At 47.6% G+C, this 14,833-nt stretch overlaps 1 protein-coding gene across 1 annotated transcript in view; it reads right to left on the bottom strand.

The window, feature by feature from the left end:
- The window catches only part of LOC146041513 (uncharacterized), a 70,681-nt gene extending 59,132 nt beyond the window's left edge, over positions 1-11,549 (bottom strand). Inside the window, exons 1-2 of the mRNA XM_083161477.1 lie at positions 10,808-11,549; positions 8,094-8,222 (exon numbers count right to left, since the gene is read on the bottom strand). Of these exons, the coding sequence (XP_083017603.1) occupies positions 8,094-8,222; positions 10,808-11,549 (871 nt within the window). The remainder of the gene's footprint in view (positions 1-8,093; positions 8,223-10,807) is intronic.
- Positions 11,550-14,833: the final 3,284 nt, after the last annotated feature.

Here is a 14,833-nt window from a genome sequence, read left to right as displayed (position 1 = left end):
TAGTTTAGTGGGGCTCACGTGGGGCTCCGTGGGGCTACAAATAACAGGTGGCGTCGTCCTCATCCTGTTGGGTGTCCCTTTGGTGAGTAAGACATAGGTGGGGGCTGTCCCCACCCTGTTGGGTGGCATACAGCGAAGGTAGTCCGCTGGCCAGTAAGGGGGCTGACAGCATCCCAGGGCATCCAACAGGGGGGTGCCCGATTAGTGTAGTTTGCGTTGGTGATAGGGAGTGGACACAGGGAGACAGGCCAGGGGGTGACAATCCCGGGGGTACCTGGCGTCAGGAGCAAGGTGCAGGCTCCTGCCTGTCGCGGTCAGGTCCCCTGGCGTCCGGGTTGACTGGCGCCGGTCCTCTTCGTCCAGGAGGGCTGCTAGTGTGGGCGCTGCTATTGCAGCGTTGCCGCACTCAGCCGCACGCTCCTGCTCCGCTGGGCTCTGTACTGGGGCTCTCTCCGGCTGCTCTCCCGCTTCGCTGCGTCCTCGCAGTGCTGCTGCGGCGTCAGCTGTCTTCCGGCCGGTTCTCAGGCTGCGTCCCCTTCTTGCTTCTCTCTTCTCTCAGTCGGGGCGCCGCGCTGCCCGTCTCCTCTCGGTCAGCTCCCCTTTCCTCAGGACGCCACTCTCTCCTTCTCTTCCGGCGTTCCCCACTTCCGGGCTCCTCCTCCACTCACTCCTCATTTGTCCCCGCAGCGGCTGTCAATCAGCCTGGGGACAGGATTTCACGCCCAGCGTCTCCTTCACATGTTAACCCCTTCATTTCTGGACGGGGGCTCTCACAAGCGCTGCGGTTGCCTAGCAACCCAGCGTACACTGTCCCAGCTCCTGTGAATATTGCAGGTCGGAGTGCCACATTTATGCACCACTACTTAATTTTGCCTTTAAAATGGGGGTGGTTGGGATGGGGGTGGTTGAGATGGGGGTGATACTGGTGGATGAGGGTTTCTTTATTGTTTTATTTGCTATAGTGTCTATAAAACAAAGCAAAAATGTTATATTTTGTACTGTGAATTTTTTGCAAATAAAAATTGCGCCTAAAATACAAAGGTGATAAACCAAATAAAAAAAAACGGTACTTGTTTCCTAGCACGGCGCCCACAATTTTGATCGTAGTACATCTTATACAATCACATCGCATGCAATATAGTGGCATGAGATGCAATGTGATTAGATTTTTAATTGTATAAGCACCCTGATGGGTGCTTTCTATGTTAAATGCATCCCCATTGGCAACGCCACCCCCACTATCAACGCCAACCCGAAGCGTGGCAAGTGCAGCGAGCCCGCAAGGGGCGGCGGTATGCATCCTCCGACCTTTTCATACACCCACTATCCACGTCGGTGTGGAGTTGATTTTAGATAGTGTGGCGAGCGCAGCAAGCCACCGAGCCCGAACCGTGGCGAGCGCCAGCCACACTATCTAAAATCAACTACACGCCGACGTGGATAGTGGGGGTATAAAAAATGGGTGGCATTGACAATGTGTGCATTTAACATTGTAAGCACCCAACAGGGTGCTTGTACAATTAAAAATCACATTACATCGCTTGCCATTTGCTGGCATGCTATGCGATATTTCATTGTACAAGCACTCCTGTTAATTTAAAATGAATATCGCATCGCACACATCGCACACCACTAAGGCCCTTATTCTGGTTGGTGCGGTCGAGCCGCATATGCGGCTCCGACCGCACCAGACGAATCCCCGCCTACAAGACGGATCGGCACGGCCGTCCGTACACGGACGGCTGCCGATCCGCATGAAAATGGCGGGGCGTACGCCTCCACCATGTTGGGAGCTGCCCCCTGCATTCGATGGTCGTCGACCATCGAAGGCAGGTCCGCACGCCCCGGCAGCTCCCGCAAGCTGAGACCACACGGACAATAGTCCGTGTGGTAGCTTGTATGGGGGCTGAAAGCTGACATCCGGCGACGTCAGCTTTCCGCCCCCATGAGTTGCGTCATGCCCTCATTAGCATGCGTACGCCCCGCGTTTGCATGGGAACGCCCATGAAACGCGGGGCGTATACATAGGGAAATGAGGGCATGAAGCCCCTCACTCCCCTATACGCCCCCTTTGCGGCGTAGTAACGTTATGTGCGGCGAATTCGCCTGCACATGCGCAGATTGACCTCTGCGCATGTGCAGACGGAAAACATCGGCGGTACGGCCGCACGCGGGCCGTACCGCACGAATCAGAATAAGGGCCTAAGTATGGTATGCGATGGGCGCCGTGCTAGGAAACAAGTACCAAAAAAACTTAATTAAACACACTTGTGATCACTTTTATTATTAAAATGACTATTTCATATGGTATTTGCAGTGATTTCCTGTGATAAGTGTGAATGGATACCAAGAAATGGGTTATACACAATTGTGTATAACCCCAGGAGCACTTGTGTTAGAGATGCTGACTCAATTGGAGCAGCTGCTTGGGTGGGGAGGGTCAGTCTCCACAGAAATTACAAAAGAAAAAACAAGAAAAAGCAGCGCTCAAATTCAATAATGAGTGATGCAAATCTTAAAATATACCGATTTATTTTCTAAACCATATGTAATAAAATTTTATATGTATAGCAAGCACATATATCTCACAATAATAAAGCATATATTACAAAAAATTGTGTACACTGTTAATAAAAATGCTGTTTTAAAAACAACTACTAATATATTCCATGTGTGCTGTATCAGGTCAGGGATGCCCACGTGTGACGCATAATTCCTTGGGTGAGTCAAGTGTGTCATATAATTCATGGGTTGCTGCAAAGTCTGCTGTATAATTCATGGGGTGCTGCTAAGTGTGCCGTCACAGGCCAGGGGTGATGCTAAGTGTGCAGTATCAGTCCAGGGGTGAGTCAAGTGTACTGTATAATTTATGGGGTGCTGCTAAGTCTGCTGAATCAATTCAGGGGTGCTGCCATTTTTTTATTAAAAGAATAACTCTTTTTACTGCATTAGTGCCACTATGTGTGACGTATAATTCCATGTGTGCTGTGTCAGTCCAGGGGTTCTGCCATCTGTGCCGTATAATACCATGTGTGCCATCATGTGTGCTGTATCAGGTTAGGGGTGCCACCATCTGTGCCGTATAATTACTGGGGTAAGCCAAGTCTAATTCATGGGGTGCTGCCAAGTGTGCCGTATCAGTCCAGGGGTGATGCTAAGTGTGCCGTATCATTCCAGGGGTGAGCCAAGTCTGCCAAATAATTCCTGGGATGAGCCAAGTCTGCCACATAATTCATGGGGTGCTGCCAAGTGTGCTGTATTAGTCCAGGGGTGATGCTAAGTGTGCCATATCAGTCCAGGGGTGCTATTAAGTGTGCCGTATCAGTCTAGTGTTTGTGCCGCCCACTTGTATCGCTCAGGGGCGCCGATTTCCATTTTTTTTCGGTGGGTGCTCCCACCCCCACAGACTACCAAACACCCCTCCCCCACTACTCCCCCCCCCCCCCCCCTCTCCAGGACTCACCCGTTGCTCACCGTCGGGGATCCTGGATCCAGCGGGGTCCCAGCAGTGGATATGCCTTCGGCAGCAGGGTCTCTGCGGAAGATGGGAACTAGCAGCGGTATTAATACCACTACTAGTTCCCATCCTATGGTATCGCTTATCATAGTTATCCAACTACCTCGGTGCAACCTTTTGGCCCAAAAACCATATTGTGAGGTGTTCAGAATAGAGTGGAAATGAATGTTATTGAGGTTAATAATAGCGTAGGAGCAAAAAAAAAAAAAACAAATTCTGCGATTTTAGCAGTTTTTATGCTTTTTAAAAAAAATAAAAAATCAGAACCCATTAGAACCCAAAACCTGAAGGTAATCAGAACCCAAAACGCGAAAAGTGGCCGGTGCACATCCCTAATATATACACACTTAATAAATCACGCCATCACATAGATTTGGTTGACAACCTACTCCTTGTGATGGTGTGATTTATTATGTCATTCCAGAGTACCACCTGGTGTTTCACATTGTATTGTTCTGTTTCCTGACCCTGGAGGGCATCGGACACAGTTTCTTCTTCATCGGCGTGGGAGTGCCGGCATTTTTGCATTTTTTCTACTATATATATATATAATATATTTATTTATACAATATGTCTTCCGGCACTCCTTTCTGTAGAATTTCCCCATTGAAGAAAAAAGCACAGGGAGTCCCATCTGCCTGCTGCTGCCAGCGGGAAATAGAGTAGGCATGTGCACAGCATCTATACACAGTGGAAGATAGAGGCATGGCCAGCAGCTGACACCGTGATGGAAAATTGGAGCGTGGCCTGCGATCGCAGCATCCCTCGAGACCATGCCCCCTATGACATAGGGCACGCCCCTTTTTCAGTCACAAGACTAGCCGACAGTTGGTATCTCGATCAACTGGGGCTATACTTCCTCATGGGGGTCCACAAGGGGCTTTTTTGTGCTACTACCTGTCAGAATACAACTGGCCGGGATGTCGGTATACTGCCTGTCGGCAAGTCATACCACACCTGTTTCTATAATGGGTGCAATGGGTGCAACGAGGCACACACTGAACCCATTTGTTATTACAGACATTCCTCACTTAACGACCAGGTTCCGTTCCTACGACCCGGTCGTTAAGCAAATTGGTTGTTAAACGAGCCTATATAAAACACCATAAGACTCCTGAGACGCTGGTCGTTAAACAGGCAGGGCAGGTCGTAACTGCGAGAGGGTAGGCGGGCCGGTCGTAAATCAGAGCAGACGGGGTCGTAAGTCTGAGGAGTCACAGCACGGACGCTAAACGAAGGCACAGGTCGTAAGTCCGGGTGGTCGGTAAACAGGTAGGTCGTTAAGTGAGGAATGTCTGTACTTACATTTCTGGATTCCCCTGTCTGAGCTGTAGTCACGGTGAAAAATTTCCCTCAATATAGCCACCGCGCATGTGCAGCAGCAGATTTTGTCTCTTGAACATGGGCGGCGCCATGTTTCCGGAGACCTGCACATGCACAGTAAGCTCTGGCATGCAGTGGCGTAGGGTGCAGTCAGGGCACCCAGAGCAAGATCATGTCACGGCTCCCCCCATATATACTGTACACAAACACACAAATATTGGCATGAAGATTTGGAGTGCAAGGTCCAAATTAATATAAAACATTAATGGAGGCCACTCTCACAAATAAATATATAAAACACACTCTATATCAGTGGTGTCAAACTCATGGCCCTCCAGCTGTTGTGGAACTACACGTCCCAGCATGTGTGGCACCCCACTGCAGTGGTGCCCCGCTTTAAAAGTAGAGAAAGCGAGGGCTGCCTAGGCATGAGGGAATATAAGAATCTGTGCAGTTTGGGATGGTATGACAAAAGCTAGAAATCAGAGTTCACTTACCCATAGAGGTGCTGTGTAGTTGGGTAGCCAATCAGGTGTGGAAGGGGTGGTAGCTTAGGTGGAGGTATATAAGGGGTAGTCAGGTGATACATCTTCCTCTTGAGTCTGGATTCCCACCCTCCCTCCCTTGTTCTAAACTACCACCTGGCCTTTCGGCCTTCACCCAAATTTGTCTCTCATTAATTTCAATCTTAATTGGCGGGAGGGCGCTCTCGATCAGCAGTCCAGTTTGAAGTACAGGAGGTCACTGTGAGGTATTGCCACCCTCTGCCAGGAAGGCTGGTGAGTCCTGCCCCCGAGGGGGGACGTAGGACACTTTTAGAACTGTCCTCACCATGCACTAGGAGGGGCGGCAAGACAGTCACAGCGCAGGCTGGTTTTGAATCCAATGGGGGCGGTTCATCGCCCTGGTTACAAGTTGGGGCGTTGTAGTCGCCGGCATTGTTAACGTTTTATGACTGGCTGGTCTCCAAGCGCTCTCCAGGCCATCCCTTTTCAATAGGGTCATACCACAATAAATACCCTTGACCTTTTAAACTTATGCAGTGGTTGTCCGTGTGGTTATTTCAGGTCACGTGTCCGTGTGAGTTATTTCAGGTCATGTGTCCGTGTGATTTACTTCTAAGGGTAATCAAGGTTTAAGTTGAAAGAAAAGGTTTATCACAATAATGCAGTAGACGCCTTCTAGCCAGCGCTGTCCAGTGTCCACGTGAGCCCCTCCCGTTTGACTGGAGAGTGAAGGGTTAACCCTCCCAGCAAGTGCCCAGCTCACCTGCACGTGAAGAGGGCCTGACACCCTGCTGATTGGCTGCTCGTTTGGCGCGGAGGAGACAGGTCAGGGGTCAGCCCGGGAAGTGGTGTGCAGCCTGAGGCAGGAGAGAGCTGACAGAGAAGGAGTAGCGTGCAGAGAGAAGCAAGCGTCTGAGAGCCGAAGAAGAGTGGCCACCGCTGGGAGTGCGTCGGTAATTGACAGTGGGTAGACAGAGAGCCGGCCAGTGGGAGCAAGCGCTAGAGGACGGCGCTGTAGAGGCGGTGCCACCGGGAAGAGTCGCCTGGCCAGGGAGAGAGGCAGCATGTCAAGCACTAGAGGACGGTGCTGCAGAGGCGGTGCCACTGGGAAGAGTCGCCCGGCCAGGGAGAGAGGCAGCATGTGGGTGGAGAAGCAAGAGATGGCCCGAGAACAGCCACAGGACCCCAGACAGGCATCCAGTGCAACTGACCAGAAACAGCTGGCAGAGATAGTTACCGGCCGGAGCCGGAATCAGCACCAGAGACTCAGGTACCCAGTCCCCTCTTCCCTTCTGCTTGACCTGCACCTTGTTGTCGTAAGTCACGCTGCTTGTGAGGCCCCACTAGCAGAGACCCTGCCTCTGGCTTCCCTGCACCCCTGCCACTCCCAGCCATGGTATATGAGGCCCCTGTCAGCCCAGCGACACTGACGCCCAGAGCAAGCCTGCTGCTAAGGGCCTGCCTTCCGGAACACTGCCTTCCCTGCCACCCTGTGCTTTGCCATGCCTTAACAGACAGGGCTGCCACAGTGCCTTGAGGCACTATGACCCTCGCATAACCCAGTTACCCAGCAGTCCTTTTGCCCCATCCAAGGGAAACCCCCTGGCACCTCCAGTCATGGGGACACCTCTAACCAAATCACCACTAACCCAGCTCCTACCAGCTACCTGCAGGGCCTCTGATCCCATTGCTGCGGCCAAGGTTATAGTGAGGCTACCCCCATAGCCTGTTTGTTGCATCCAACACAGGGAGTTACCCTAAGGAAAAGAGAGCTCGCCTGTCCCTCTTATTTTAGGACCGTTTGTCATTTGCCTTTTCATGGTTTTATTTGAGTTAGTGTGCACACTAAAATAGGGCCCTAATCTCTCTTGTGAGGATTTTCCTTCGTGGGACCTTTCTTCAAGTTCAGTGACTGTTTTGCTTGTACCAGGGACTACAGTTCAGTACACACAGGGTGTGTAGCGCAACCTGGCGGACCTTATGCAGAGGTAACATCCAAAGTAGCAACAGTGTAACAGGGGCAGGGAAGCTCTGTCCGGGTCCCTGCTTATATAGGGGAGTGTATGCTCCCACCGCCGAATTGCGCTCCACAGCGTGGAATGCATGACGTCACTTCCGGGTAAACCCGGAAGTGCGTCACCGCGATGTTAATGCGGCGCTGATCGTCAGTTTAAGTGGCGATCAGCTATTGCGGTCAGTGTGACAGTAGAGACCGTGGGCACTTATAGGCTAATAATAGCCAAATATACTAATGGGCGCACTTCCTGCATCTCTGAGGGATGTGAGAGCAGCGGGGTCACATGATCGCATCTAGCACTGTCCATCATTGGTCAGTGCGGGTCATGTGTCACGTGTGTTGTGGAGCTGTCACAAATGTAAATATTGCCGTGGGACGGCTATCTTGTCACACTGCTAAAGCAGGGAACCAGCTTGAGGGTGGAGGGGGGAAAAAACTATAAGGTACAGTATATAAACGAGCACACTGTTCACACACATCTATCTATCTATCTATCTATATATATATATATATATATATATATACGTATACCATGCGGCACTCAGGACAACTTCCATACAGAAAATACTTGGACACACAGGTGCGTTTCAACGTTTCAATTGTATTACACAATTTTCATCAGGATAACAAACAATAAAAAATGCTCACCTTATATCTCTAAGAACCCACACGCCCCGAGTGGACGCCAGCCCCCAGGCGCACGGTCCCGTCGTGTTGCGTGTGACGTCACCGGTAGCGCCGCCGTCGCACATCATCCTCATCTGACAGATTGCCATGGTGAAGGACGCTGGCTGCGTCTTTCGCGTCTCCGGCTCATCACATCGCCGGCGGGTAACCATGGACACCATGGACGCGGCATCTAAAAGTATCAAAACAAAATGAATCACCTCATAATAAATATCAAAGAAATAAACAGTAGATACAGTAGTTATGCAGAATACCAATTACGTCGGCTAGTCAGCAGTATGCAGTTAATCTGAGAAATTCTAAACAACGATATTTACAGAAGAACCAACACAACTTGTTAGAATAGCTACATTGGTGCTGATAAAAAACAAATATTTATACTGTCAGCATCATGGGAGAATGAGAGGTTAGTGAAAACACGACAAAGTAATATTTTCATTTAAACCCAAAGGTGCAATTACTTTCAGCCGCTGGATCCAGATCGCCTCACGTCGGAGCAATGCTGCCCCTCTGTCACCCCCTCTCAAGGACGGGGCTACCCAATCAATAATTCTATAACGTATAGAATGTAAATTATGCCTGGCTTCCAGAAAGTGACGCGTCACAGGCTGCTCACTAGTACCATTAGAGATGGCTGCCTTAATGGCAGACCTGTGGGCCGTCATTCTCTCCTTAAATTTACAAATGGTCTTGCCAATGTAAGCAAGACCACATGGACAAATAATTTGGTAGACAACATGCGAGGTTTCACACGTGAAGTGCTCCTTAATTAAATATTTAGTGCCATTATGCATAAAGGAGTCACCGGGCAGTAGGTATTTACAGGTGATGCAAGGACATTTAAAACAACCAGGGCGTTTGCTACATAAGAAGTTTTTAGGGTCCACACCAATCCTCTTTTTCTGTGTTACATCAGCTCGGACCAATAGGTCACGGAGATTACTGGGTCGTGAATAACAGGGCATGATCTGTGTCTGACTGAGGCCCAAGTCCTTATCGGACTGTACTAAAGGCCATAGTTTCCGAGTGTTCTTAAGGACCAGCTCTGATTGGGCATGATACTGGTTCACCCAAGGGAATTTATTCGACAGGGTTTTGGGGGTTTTCTTAACCAACAGTTGTTCACGGGGTAACCCTAGTACTTTATTTTTTGTGTTAATAAGCTCTTGTTTGCTATAACCCCTGTCAATAAATCGATCAATCAGGGCATCCATTTGGTCAGATGCTCGACCCACATCGTCATTAATACGCATAATCCGAAGCATTTGAGAATAGGGGAGACTATATTTAAATTTCTTGGGATGGCAACTTGTACTATGCAAAAAAGAATTGCGGTCTGTCTCCTTGGAGAATACCGTGGTATGTATAGTGCCTTCTACCAATGAAATTCTAACGTCAAGGAAATCGATTGTTTCGCGTTCCATTTTGTACGTCAGTTTGACAGGACTATCCCCTGCGTTATGGGCGTCCACTAAATCCATGAATTCAGATTTAGACCCTCTCCAGATTATCATCAGGTCGTCAATATACCTTGTGTAGAAGACGATCCTACCGGCAACCTGGGTATCAGAAAAAAACAATTCATGCTCAACCCCAAACATATAAGTATTGGCATACGTGGGTGCCACGGAGGAACCCATGGCACACCCCCGTGTTTGGAGGAAGAAACTGCCGTCGAATATAAAGAAATTTTTGGTTAAAATCATTTCTAACATCAGTAATAAAATTTCAACCTGTGCACCATCAAACTTGTTTGCAGACATTAGTAATGATCTCACTGCTCCCAACCCTGCATGGTGGGGAATAATTGTGTAAAGGCTGGTTACATCAGCCGTAATTAACCACACTTCTTCATTGCTAATATTCAAGGTGCTCAATTTATTCAATAGGGAAGTAGTGTCCAGTAAGAAATTAGGATGTTGCTGCACCAAGGGCTGCAGTACTGTATCAAGAAAGATTGATGTAGGTTGGAACAGGCTACCACGAGCCGAGATTATCGGCCTCCCAGGAGGGGGATTAACCCCCTTGTGAATTTTCGGCAGGGTATAGATTAGGGGTGCCAAGGGGAATGCTGGTATCAGGACATCATGTATGTCCTGTGAGATTAGTTTTGAGTCCATGGCCACCAAGAGTAAATTTTTTAAGTCCTTAGTAAAGGTAGCGGTCGGGTCTCCACTTAGTTTGGTATAGACCCCTGGTTCATTCAGTTGACGAATGATCTCATTTTTGTAGTCCCCAATGTCTTGTAAGACTATGGCGCCCCCCTTATCCGCCGGGCGGATTACTAAGGCATCATTAGATCTTAAATTTGTGAGGGCAATTCTTTCACCATCCGTAAGGTTGTGAGGACTGTGCGGTGCCTCCGCTACGTTTTCCACCACATCATGGTCTAACATACGTATGAAGGTTTTGATTGTAGCGTTGTTCGATAGTGGATCGAATTTCGATGGAGGCTTAAATTGTTGGAGTTTGGGAGGTAACATCTGGCCATCACCTGGAGGTTTATTAAGAAAGAATTCTTTGAGCTTTAGTTTTCGATGCAGTTGTTGTTTTTCAATACTCCAGCGTAATTCATCAAATTGCTGGGAAGGTACAAAAGATAACCCTTTGGATAATAGGCTCAGCTCGGTGTTGCTCAGTTCATAGCTGGATAAATTGAAAACTATGCTTTTTTGTTGGTCGCCGGGGGTTTTTTTCCTTTCGCGCCTGCACTGGCCGCCGCGCCTGGTAGGTCTTCCAGTGGGCCGCTTTTCGTACGGGTAAGGACCCCTAAAGGGATAGTGGGACCTCTTCGGCGGTTGCGCCTTGTGTCTTTGTCGCTGGCAGTACTTGTCCCCTCAGTTGAGGAGTCAGTGTCAAACTTGTCTTTTTGATGTTTAGAGCGTCTGAAAAACTGGCGACGATTATTCTCGCTGTTGTTTCCAGACAACCAACGATAAACTTGATGGTTTTCATAATCTTTTTCCACCTTTAAGAATTTCTCTTTTTTGAATTTAATCAAATCTTGTTTGTATGTAGCCAGTTGTGATTGCAGCTTACCCAGCCAGTCATTATCTTTATCAGCTGTTATAAGAGGCAGATTGGTATGTTCAAAAGTAGCAATCTTTTCCTGGATCACTGCCATTTCTTTATTTGATTGGTCAATGACAAGCAAAATAAGATCTGAGGAGCATTTATTAAGTATAGATACCCATTTTCTGCAGAAGGCAGGGTCGAATCGCCCTATTGTTGGACAATTACGTACCCTGAAGCCCCTGGGTATTTTTTTAGAGCGGAAGTAATCGCTTAAAGTTATAGCATGGTAATCAAAGTCGATTTCCTTCTTTTTCATACGCAGAAGATCAAAGTATAATGCTTCAGATGTTTTTGCTTCAGCTAGATCAAGAAGCTTGTTTTTTCTCAGGATGACCTCAGTATCAGATTCGGAATAGCTAAAAAATTCTTGTATAGGGACTGAGTGGGGGTTAAACTGCTCATTAGTATCGGTAATGGTCTCCATTGCTGCTAGATGGTAAGGTATATCCACAGTATAGATTCAGATGGTATGAATCAAACAACTGTCACCATACAGTTCAAGTGCTGATAAGGAAACCAAAGAAGAAAATACCCCAGTGCTCGGTGCAGTGATGCCTGAGATAATGCACAATAAAAGTATACTGGTTCCCGTGCCTTGGTCTGGTTCAGTCCACGTGTCAGCTGGGCTGTTCCGATATGCTTAGGAGAATGACCCGGCACTGGGATGAAATAGTAGCTTGGTCCGGTGCCCCACATCCAATTCCAAACGGAGAGGGAAGATAGATACGTATACCATGCGGCACTCAGGACAACTTCCATACAGAAAATACTTGGACACACAGGTGCGTTTCAACGTTTCAATTGTATTACACAATTTTCATCAGGATAACAAACAATAAAACATGCTCACCTTATATCTCTAAGAACCCACACGCCCCGAGTGGACGCCAGCCCCCAGGCGCACGGTCCCGTCGTGTTGCGTGTGACGTCACCGGTAGCGCCGCCGTCGCACATCATCCTCATCTGACAGATTGCCATGGTGAAGGACGCTGGCTGCGTCTGACGCGTCTCCGGCTCATCACATCGCCGGCGGGTAACCATGGACACCATGGACGCGGCATCTAAAAGTATTGTTTGTTAAAATTATTGTTTGTTATCCTGATGAAAATTGTGTAATACAATTGAAACGTTGAAACGCACCTGTGTGTCCAAGTATTTTCTGTATGGAAGTTGTCCTGAGTGCCGCATGGTATACGTATCTATCTTCCCTCTCCGTTTGGAATTGGATGTGGGGCACCGGACCAAGCTACTATTTCATCCCAGTGCCGGGTCATTCTCCTAAGCATATCGGAACAGCCCAGCTGACACGTGGACTGAACCAGACCAAGGCACGGGAACCAGTATACTTTTATTGTGCATTATCTCAGGCATCACTGCACCGAGCACTGGGGTATTTTCTTCTTTGGTTTCCTTATCAGCACTTGAACTGTATGGTGACAGTTGTTTGATTCATACCATCTGAATCTATACTGTGGATATACCTTACCATCTAGCAGCAATGGAGACCATTACCGATACTAATGAGCAGTTTAACCCCCACTCAGTCCCTATACAAGAATTTTTTAGCTATTCCGAATCTGATACTGAGGTCATCCTGAGAAAAAACAAGCTTCTTGATCTAGCTGAAGCAAAAACATCTGAAGCATTATACTTTGATCTTCTGCGTATGAAAAAGAAGGAAATCGACTTTGATTACCATGCTATAACTTTAAGCGATTACTTCCGCTCTAAAAAAATACCCAGGGGCTTCAGGGTACGTAATTGTCCAACAATAGGGCGATTCGACCCTGCCTTCTGCAGAAAATGGGTATCTATACTTAATAAATGCTCCTCAGATCTTATTTTGCTTGTCATTGACCAATCAAATAAAGAAATGGCAGTGATCCAGGAAAAGATTGCTACTTTTGAACATACCAATCTGCCTCTTATAACAGCTGATAAAGATAATGACTGGCTGGGTAAGCTGCAATCACAACTGGCTACATACAAACAAGATTTGATTAAATTCAAAAAAGAGAAATTCTTAAAGGTGGAAAAAGATTATGAAAACCATCAAGTTTATCGTTGGTTGTCTGGAAACAACAGCGAGAATAATCGTCGCCCGTTTTTCAGACGCTCTAAACATCAAAAAGACAAGTTTGACACTGACTCCTCAACTGAGGGGACAAGTACTGCCAGCGACAAAGACACAAGGCGCAACCGCCGAAGAGGTCCCACTATCCCTTTAGGGGTCCTTACCCGTACGAAAAGCGGCCCACTGGAAGACCTACCAGGCGCGGCGGCCAGTGCAGGCGCGAAAGGAAAAAAACCCCCGGCGACCAACAAAAAAGCATAGTTTTCAATTTATCCAGCTATGAACTGAGCAACACCGAGCTGAGCCTATTATCCAAAGGGTTATCTTTTGTACCTTCCCAGCAATTTGATGAATTACGCTGGAGTATTGAAAAACAACAACTGCATCGAAAACTAAAGCTCAAAGAATTCTTTCTTAATAAACCTCCAGGTGATGGCCAGATGTTACCTCCCAAACTCCAACAATTTAAGCCTCCATCGAAATTCGATCCACTATCGAACAACGCTACAATCAAAACCTTCATACGTATGTTAGACCATGATGTGGTGGAAAACGTAGCGGAGGCACCGCACAGTCCTCACAACCTTACGGATGGTGAAAGAATTGCCCTCACAAATTTAAGATCTAATGATGCCTTAGTAATCTGCCCGGCGGATAAGGGGGGCGCCATAGTCTTACAAGACATTGGGGACTACAAAAATGAGATCATTCGTCAACTGAATGAACCAGGGGTCTATACCAAACTAAGTGGAGACCCGACCGCTACCTTTACTAAGGACTTAAAAAATTTACTCTTGGTGGCCATGGACTCAAAACTAATCTCACAGGACATACATGATGTCCTGATACCAGCATTCCCCTTGGCACCCCTAATCTACACCCTGCCGAAAATTCACAAGGGGGTTAATCCCCCTCCTGGGAGGCCGATAATCTCGGCTCGTGGTAGCCTGTTCCAACCTACATCAATCTTTCTTGATACAGTACTGCAGCCCTTGGTGCAGCAACATCCTAATTTCTTACTGGACACTACTTCCCTATTGAATAAATTGAGCACCTTGAATATTAGCAATGAAGAAGTGTGGTTAATTACGGCTGATGTAACCAGCCTTTACACAATTATTCCCCACCATGCAGGGTTGGGAGCAGTGAGATCATTACTAATGTCTGCAAACAAGTTTGATGGTGCACAGGTTGAAATTTTATTACTGATGTTAGAAATGATTTTAACCAAAAATTTCTTTATATTCGACGGCAGTTTCTTCCTCCAAACACGGGGGTGTGCCATGGGTTCCTCCGTGGCACCCACGTATGCCAATACTTATATGTTTGGGGTTGAGCATGAATTGTTTTTTTCTGATACCCAGGTTGCCGGTAGGATCGTCTTCTACACAAGGTATATTGACGACCTGATGATAATCTGGAGAGGGTCTAAATCTGAATTCATGGATTTAGTGGACGCCCATAACGCAGGGGATAGTCCTGTCAAACTGACGTACAAAATGGAACGCGAAACAATCGATTTCCTTGACGTTAGAATTTCATTGGTAGAAGGCACTATACATACCACGGTATTCTCCAAGGAGACAGACCGCAATTCTTTTTTGCATAGTACAAGTTGCCATCCCAAGAAATTT

Source organism: Crinia signifera, chromosome 19 (genome assembly GCF_055691185.1).
Source record: "Crinia signifera chromosome 19, ASM5569118v1, whole genome shotgun sequence".
NCBI lineage: Eukaryota > Metazoa > Chordata > Amphibia > Anura > Myobatrachidae > Crinia > Crinia signifera.
Note: the sequence above shows the minus strand (reverse complement) of the source record. Positions and strands in the feature narration are given on the sequence as shown.